At 43.6% G+C, this 8,609-nt stretch overlaps 1 protein-coding gene across 1 annotated transcript; it reads left to right on the forward strand.

Annotated features, from left to right (window-relative positions):
* LOC139049070 (uncharacterized) lies at nucleotides 1–5,264 on the forward strand. The gene is made up of 2 exons (XM_070524279.1): nucleotides 1–364; nucleotides 4,067–5,264. The coding sequence occupies exons 1-2, from the start codon at nucleotides 157–159 to the stop codon at nucleotides 4,438–4,440; spliced, it is 582 nt and encodes a 193-aa protein (XP_070380380.1). The 5' UTR covers nucleotides 1–156; the 3' UTR covers nucleotides 4,441–5,264.
* Nucleotides 5,265–8,609: the final 3,345 nt, after the last annotated feature.

Below are 8,609 nucleotides of genomic sequence, written 5' to 3' on the forward strand. Positions count from 1 at the left end.
CAGAGAGAGGTAGGTAGGGTAATACGTGATACACATTATCGAGACGCTGAGAATTCTCGCTACTCGCGTAAGCTCCGGGTACGTTTATATAGGGTACGGGTTCGACAAGCTCCTAATCCTTTAAGTAGTCGACGTTTGCATTAACGGCGGGCGGTCATGGGAGCGTCACACTTTTTGTTGCTGCTGCTGGCCACAGGACTGGCGCAAGCCGCGTGGAACTCCCACAGCTCGCTTCCTTCCGTCAACCCGTGGGCCACGCACACCTTCCGCGATTGGCTGCGGTCTGCGTTACTCAACCGTCTCTGGAGTTTTTTGCCCCAGAAAAACACGGGCGACGATCAGGAGAGCCTCTATCAAGATGACGGTAAGAAAGTCGACCCGAGAAATGTTTTTGATGCGGCCCTTTGAATATGTGTTTGTTGGGATGAGGGTGTTTTAATTTCCGGTAATGGCAGCTCTCTCCTATGTGGAGTGAAGACGTTTGAGGTGATCTGTGGTGCGAGCAATCATTTCGATTGGAAGACTTACATGGCTATTCCAGTACATATTTGCGGAAAACACCACGCCTACACATTTCAAATGATCAACAACTTCAGCGCTTCCGCCATTTAAGACAATGTCTACGTGTGGAGAGATGTCTTTGTTCATTGATCTAAAAGTTATCGCATTTGTTTTGCTTTTATTCATTTTCATACTATTAGATAATGACCATACTGCTAATTTTTGTACTGTGCCATCACAGATATATATAAGGATATGTATGTTATTTCCAGAAAAAAAGTGCTGGTGCCATCGGTGCATCTTGAACTTCGCGTTACCAATTATAGGTACCACGTCATTAATATATCGTGTACAAAAACAAATAAGCTGCCAACTTTACAACAGCAGTCGAATCTCTGTAAAATTTTATTTAATTAAGACATCAGGCAAAATGCATGTGGGGAAGTTTCAGGAAAAGTGCTCCAAATTCCTTAAATTTAGGAACCATATCATAAGGAGCCAACAAACAAATACACCAATGACAACATAGGGGAAATCACTTGTACTTACTAATTGAATTAAAGAAATTAGAGCATCGCACGCGTAATGAGAAGACGTGGGATCGTTCCCCACCTGCGGTTATTTTTCCACCCACTTCAATCGTCATTAATTTATCATTTCTTTAATTCAGTTAGTAAGTATAATTTTCCCTATGTTGTCCTTGGTGTCTGTTTGTTGGGTTGTTATGATATGATTAATAAAAATCGGGCCCCTCGGTTAGCCCCCTTTCTTCTCGTTCATTAAAGTTAGGAAGGATGCCACAATTAACTACTTTAGCCAAATTCGCTCTTACCACAAAGGCCAATATATTTCTTTAAGTGACTTGAGATAGCAGTTAGATGAGTAATTATGACACTGATACCAATTAATCTTTAACCGCACATGAGTATTGCGCTCATGCAAGACTTGAAGCACGTCATCCTATCACTCCATAAGATGTTGCAGACATGTAGAAATCGGGCGCTGTTAAGCTTCAGCGTACTGAATTTCGGCCAGTTTCGGCCAGAGAACTGAGACTAAACTGCCGGAGGGCTTCACTGCCGATCCCTCAGCAGACGCCCATCAATCACGTCACCTGATTACGCCTCAAAGCCGGACGAGCATGAGGCGTGTCAGGTTTAGACTCGATTGGGACCCTCAGTGACGGCTAGGCCAACAGACGAATACTGTGGAAAAGAGTCGTCGCATGCATAACCCGTCAATTCTGCGCAAATCTAGCACCATTCCTGCAAATAAATAATAAATTCCTGCAAGACTTACACGTATGGAACTTGACTCTGGATATGTCAGGAATGTTTCAGCAGTCTGCAATCTCTACTGCCTACTAATTCAAATAAGTATAATGTCACCCACAACATGTAAATTTAGCCTCTAATTATCTCATGCTATATTTTAATAAAATTGTGTATTAACATTGTTTGTCGAATATTCAAAATGTCTAAATTTTCCTCGTTGTTTTCTATTGTTTGGAACGTCCTACTGGTATTCTTCCGGTCATGTGTGCGTATTACGTATCCTTTATGTTCCAGTGTTTCTTACGCTACCATGGGTCATCAATGGCTGCACTGCAGTGGTTTTGCCACTATTATCGTTAACATTATCATGAGCCTATCTGTATGTCCACTGCAGGACGAAGGTCTCTCACTGAGATCTCCAATTACTCCTCTCTTGCGCCAGCTGATTCAAGCTTGCGCCATGAAAGCTTCTTGATTATATCACTCCACCGAGTTTTATGTCGTCCTCGACTGCGCTTCCCTCCCCTTAGCCCCCATTCTGTCACTAGAATGGTCCACCGCCTATCTATATATGGAATTAGACTCGGGATATATCAGGAATGTTTAAGCAGCCTACAATCTATATTGCCTACTAAATCAAATAAGTATAATGTCACCAGTAAAATATAAATTTAGCCTCTAGTTTTGCTCAAGCTATACTCTGATAAAAGTACATATTTGTGACTATATGCCGATGTCAACAGTGCATGTGCGCCGTCACTGTATGATATCAGTTTGCGTCTGCTTTATGGGCTGCTGCTGGGCTGCTAATTTTTGCTCTGAGGCTCCTTTCACAACTGACTGAGACAAATGAAAGCAGTGACAATACAAGCGAACGTTTGATGGTTCAAATGAGGCTGCACTGACCTGAAGCTCTGCGGGAAGGAATGCTCCGCAACAGATGTCACCCTCAGACAAGACGGTCGGGAAGCTGAACGCAGCTTTTCTGCAATAATGCTCATGGCTAAACATGACCTCTTACAGTGTCAAACGCTTCTAAACACCGCTCCGACTGTAACTAATCATTTCAGCTGTCTTTTATATTGAAGGCAACAAAAATCCTATTCTAAAACTACAAAAACCATCTTCTACGTAAAACGAACAGACCCCCCCCCCGCCTGTCACTTGTTGTCAGGTACTCTTAATTCATTCCTCATTGCTGGACAATTGTCCTCTTGTTCCTTGCGACCCAAGTAGGTTGATGCACGGCCAGCGTGAACACAGAATAAGGCCTACAGGCAGACAGTGGTTGCCGTACTCAATTTTTTCTTGTCAGACATTACGTAAACATAGCAACGTGCTTCAAATGCGGTTTTGGAACAACGATATTTTAGTTTCTTGCGAAAATAAGCAATAGTTACTCAAAAGCTTGCACAAAACCCAAGCTTGACGTAATAAATGTTTTTCTTTTTTAAAGGAAGAGCAGTGCGTTCGGCTGCTACACCAGGACAGCGTTGTCCCTCCGTATTCGTTACACCAGGACAGTCAGAGTTCCACCAGGATAGCCAGGAGAGCGCTCCGTCTTCCGCCGCTTGCCACGAGCGTTGTGCGCACAAACGAACTATCGTTCCTGATGCGCAGCTGCGTGGGAACCACACCGCGGTGCATCAGGGAAAGTGCACCACAGTGCACACCACCTCTTACCGTACGCTGGTCTGAGCGGAACGGACCGTAGACTTGAAGTTACAAACGCCGACGATTTTTCTTTCAGTCCCGCCCTGTGCACCATCGAGGTGCCGGCGACGTGCACAACGTTAGTGGCAGCAGTGTCCTTATCGTGCCAGCATTCTGAGATGACAGGAAGCAGCCGGGGTGCTGTTTCTGCTGCACAGCAGCAGTCGCTTTACGTGCTGCCTCGCGCTAGCATGTAAGCTGATGAATTGTTGAAACACCCTCTGAGAAGCTTAAGCGAGACGCTTAAGCTTCCATCGCTTTCAATGCATCTCCCTATATGAGCGAAACTGCCTATTTTTTTCTTAAGAACGTAACAGAGACTTTTCCAACAAGTACACTTTACTTATAATTGACAATAAGTGTCTGATCAACATAACCGTGTAGACACACCTTTTATAACTTTCCTTTCAAGTGAAATCATTCGAAGACCAGCGCTCCCCCCGCCCTGTTACCACTCTGAACTCCTTTCCTTAAAAAGCGCCTAATAGTATTTTAAAAAATGGTGCATTTCCAACTTCCTTGACATTTTTTTTTCCAATAATTGCTCACCACGTGTTCGTTTTCACAAATTTCTGCAGGAATGGACCACGTCCAATCAGGCGCGCCTACAACCACGGACAGCGTTCTGGACGGTGCCCACTTCGGCGGCGACTACGGGTTCCCACGCTACGGCGGTCAGTCCCGCATGAGCCGATACGGAATCGACTACGGAGACTATCACGCACGTCTGAATAGCTTTAGGGAACACGACTATCGTAGGCCTTTCGCTCACTCTTTTGGCGTCCCAGACTACGCGGAGTTTCACGACGGCTTGACCTATCCAAGATGGACGCACCAGTTTTCCGGCCAGGAGCATCCGACCACCTTTGACCCCTACCGCGCGAACCCGTACTACCAGAATCCGTTCCACGCGCAGCGGTTTGTTGAGCAGAACCCGTACTTTCGTATTTAAAGCTACCGCGCGACCTCCTGGAGACGCGCTAAAATGTCTGATGCTGTGAATTAAAGCAAACTTTGTACTTTGCTGTCCAGCGTTAAATGGAACCCTTCACTGTTGTGCGCGGGTGAATTTTGCCCATCTTCGAATTCTGTCGAGGTGAAAAGAACGAAGGACAAAGACTCGGAGAATTCTGGGGCTCTCTCCCCGCCTAATATTTTATTACATCGACGACAATGTATACACACACACACACAAGGGCACATAGAGGATGCAAGATCGAATCATGCCACTCATGAATTAAACTTGTGGGTTGTGCAAGGTGACAGGTGTTTGTCTTACTCACAAGGCAGAGTCTTTATAATATTGTATGCTTGGACTTGTTCGCGAGTTATTTGGTTCCTACACCGAAACAGAACCTTGGTTTCCTGAAATTTTTCGCTCGGGTCATTGCACAATCACCCAACTCAGCAACAGATGAATGGCTGAATGGTAGCGCAAACATTTCTTTTTCTACTCATCTGTGCAGTGCATTGGCAACGCTTCAGTCTCCCCTTGAAGCTAGAGCGCCCGCACAGTGAGAGCATGCATAAGAGCATTCCCTTTAAAGTGGACGGCAATAAGGCGTCAGTGTTCAACAACAATTGAAAGAAAAAACTTCGTTTTCCAGCCTCTGACGTTCCCGCCAACATGTTCAAATATCTATATTTCTGAATAAAGCAGCACCTTTTCTGCTGCCACTGTGGTGTGAAACTGAGGAGTGAGCTGTTTGCATATACACTACAAAAAAATACATGCTTCAGTTTCAATTATGTAAATAAATGTCGATTTATTCGAGACTTCTTTTAGTCTGTCTGTCGCAGTTAGATGTTACAGTTGGGAGAACTGGGTCCAGAGGAGCCGAAGGTCTTCTGTGATCTGTACTCGCTCTCAGCGCACATTTGAAAAGGAACCTTCTTCTATAGTCACACAGCATAGTGCAAACGAAATCGAGATTGGCCGTATTTGTGCATAAGACTGTCAGATGCAGGCAGGAATAGTATCGGCGAAAATGTACGAATTCACAGAATTTCAATCTGACTGTTAGTGAAACATGAAGATGGTAATTGCAACAGGCCCAGGAACGAACGCAGCAATATTATTTTTAGTAAATTCCCCAGCATTGTAAACAATTTGCAAGTAAAAGCGTAAAATCTTGGATGTTTCTTTAACAAAGCATTAGCAGCCATAATCACTTCAATTGCAGGCAGTATCTTGTGAGCAAACATCAGACACTTATTTAACAGAGATTGGCATATAGTTTTACGTTCGCTGTGCATTTATGACAAAAGAGTGCTTTCTTCGTATTCATTTTCACTCTACACTGATCTTCAAGATATCCATCATCCAGGGTTCCTTGAATAAAACTGAATTTCCTTGAAGTATGGACACATAGTTTAAAATTTATTTTCGTCATTTGTACTAGTATGTACCATCAACACAACAATAAACATGTGTACTACATCTATACGCTTGAGCTGCGAGGAAGTTTAGGTTATCTTTCTGTAAAACCCGCATTATGCAGGTTGGCAAAGCCGACTGTACTCTTGTACCTTTGCTTGTATCTGTACGACTTTTTTCACCCTCTTTTATTACGTATTATTACATATTAATAATCTTACTTTAATCCTGCGTGCGCCAATTTCCCGTTTTCTGCAATAGCAAGTCTTAGTTTCCAATTTTAAGTATTAACAGGAGGTCTCACCTTCATAGTCTTTGGCCATGAGACCTCCTTCTGTAGATATTTCATGCCTAAATCTACTTATATATACAATAAATTTCAATTTCAAAATACTTTGCCATTCGTAGCAGGATACGCACCACAATTTCTTGTTATTCGAGGCATTTCGCTTAAAATTATTGCTATGATTTTTTCCATTGTTCCTAGTTTCTCAACATGTGCATTCGTTGCTACGCAAATAAAATGAAAAGAAAAACGTCCTACCACACCTATTTCGCGAGGAAATAAAATCCAGGGTCAACTCGAACCATACATCAGGTGCCTTTAAAGCTACGCTGATAATATGCAGTATTATTTAGGCTATCACAATGCGGGCCGGACTTTCAATATACTATGAGAAAACGAGTTTCGAAGCCTGTCCTTAAGCAGCAGCCTGCTGAATTCTAGGTATGTGTTTTCTTTTTTCGTTATTATTACGTTGTCATTTTTAAACACTGGCGAGACACCGTTCCTTGCGCATTGTTGCAGGTGCTCTTGCAACCGACGTACAAAGATTCTTTGTTTCGACGACGGCCTGTGTCCGATCGGCCTGAAACTGAAGCCCACTGTATGAACGGTACTGTGCAATTGCGCGAAAATGCTGCAACTTTTTTCGGCAGCTTTATCTGCTTTTGCATAATCTCATCTCGCATCACCACATATAAATGTAGTGCGAGAGAGCAATACTGCTAGCTAATGCGCTTACCGGGTCCCTCCATGGTTTATTTTATACCCGTCGCAGTCACCAGACCACTTCTCTATCATCAGCTTCGCCATAACAAACGGGCGACGTAAAACAAGATATTAAGCACCGTCGGCCCCAATGCCGTCCCTCGGCAACGAGCTTCTACCCTAGCGGCGATGCTTCTTTGTTCAACAGTTTTGTCTCTTGTGATTGCTCCTACCCTTTGTGGTGGATCGGTCCAGATCCGGATGGAAATAGAAAGAGGCACTCAATACTGACTTTAAAACGACATAAATATTGGGTGGAAATACGAGGAATGAAAAATAAAATAAAATGCCGGAAATATAACAACAAAGTTGCCTCCAAGCAAACATAAATGATTCGATGGCTGAGCAAGCATCTCTGTGGCAGTTTCTAAGAGAGGACACTCCCATAGAAACACATTTCATCACTTTGAAAATTCACTCTAAGTTGCCTAGACGTTACCTGTCAAATATGTTTCCTTGCGTGTGCAAAACGGGGCGGAAATAAGCAAAAATGAAGACTAGCAGACGGGATGTAGCGGTCATTGTTGTTTTTTTGGTCATCATCGTCTATTAACAAATGCATGCACCCACGGGCCAAGGCTCACGTGAGAAACTGCACAAAATTACTTTTGTGGGTCTGCTAACTTGATTGAAGGCCGATGGGTGCGTCAATCACTGAGGTACCTCATAGCCTTTCTTTATTTTCCTCAAAACCAACTTGGTAATAAAAACACAATCTAGCAGAAAAAACTAAGCACTACAAGAAGTGAAGGTAACTTAGACACATGCATTCAAATTTCAGGCAAGGCAATGGTCCAATAAGGATATATGGTATAGTTGTGGTTCTCGAGATCAATTCGCATTGATGGGGTGAGAACATTTTTTTTTAGGTTACATTCCACAGCTGCTTTTTCCGAAACGATGGTTGGCTAAATGTGCTATTTTCGGCCCCAGTTTACAAATCACCGCTTCGTCCTTGTAGCTGAAACAACTGATCACTGTTTCGTGTAGGTATGCCCTGTTTGTCTGGGCCATTCTCTCAAGAATGGTCAAGAGATAGTTATACCAGCACGAACGTATCGCTTTTTTTTGCCGTTTAGAAATCTAGGTTACCCACCCCATGACGCGTTTATATTACACGGCCTGTATAGCCTTTCGGGCAGTAAAGTGCGTGCTAGAGATGCTGAAACACTACGAAGCTCTCAGTGGTTCTTTGGAAAATCTGGTGCTTATGTTTTGAGCTACCTAGCAGCATTTATGCTCGGTAATTTATGCAATGTTTTATGACGCAATCCGACTGTGAAAGACATGGTGTCTACGCATGTATCTCAGAGATCACTGGAGGCAATACTGTAGTAGACGAAGACGACACTGCGCCGATTCCATATCAGAGGCTGTTCTTGAGAGAGCGGCGATACAAGCTGTGACCGCGTGCTATGGTAGCAATAAATAAATTCAGAGGCGGAGAAATCGGTGAACTCTACTGATTTGTTTTATGATCGCATGTGGTCTGCTTCACAACCTAGCGGCACCTAAGCCGAACCTGCGGGGTTGCTCTTCCGACTCACCCCATTCATCCACTCGACACTCAAGTCTAAAGTTCGACGTCAACTCGAAAGTTTGTCCACTCGACACTGGTTTTCATAAATCACTGGTAGGTGCGGCGTGGACACCGCAGAAGACTACAAGGAAACGAAGGCAGTTTTATTTTTTT

This window comes from Dermacentor albipictus, chromosome 8, assembly GCF_038994185.2.
Source record: "Dermacentor albipictus isolate Rhodes 1998 colony chromosome 8, USDA_Dalb.pri_finalv2, whole genome shotgun sequence".
In the NCBI taxonomy this organism is placed as follows: Eukaryota; Metazoa; Arthropoda; class Arachnida; order Ixodida; family Ixodidae; genus Dermacentor; species Dermacentor albipictus.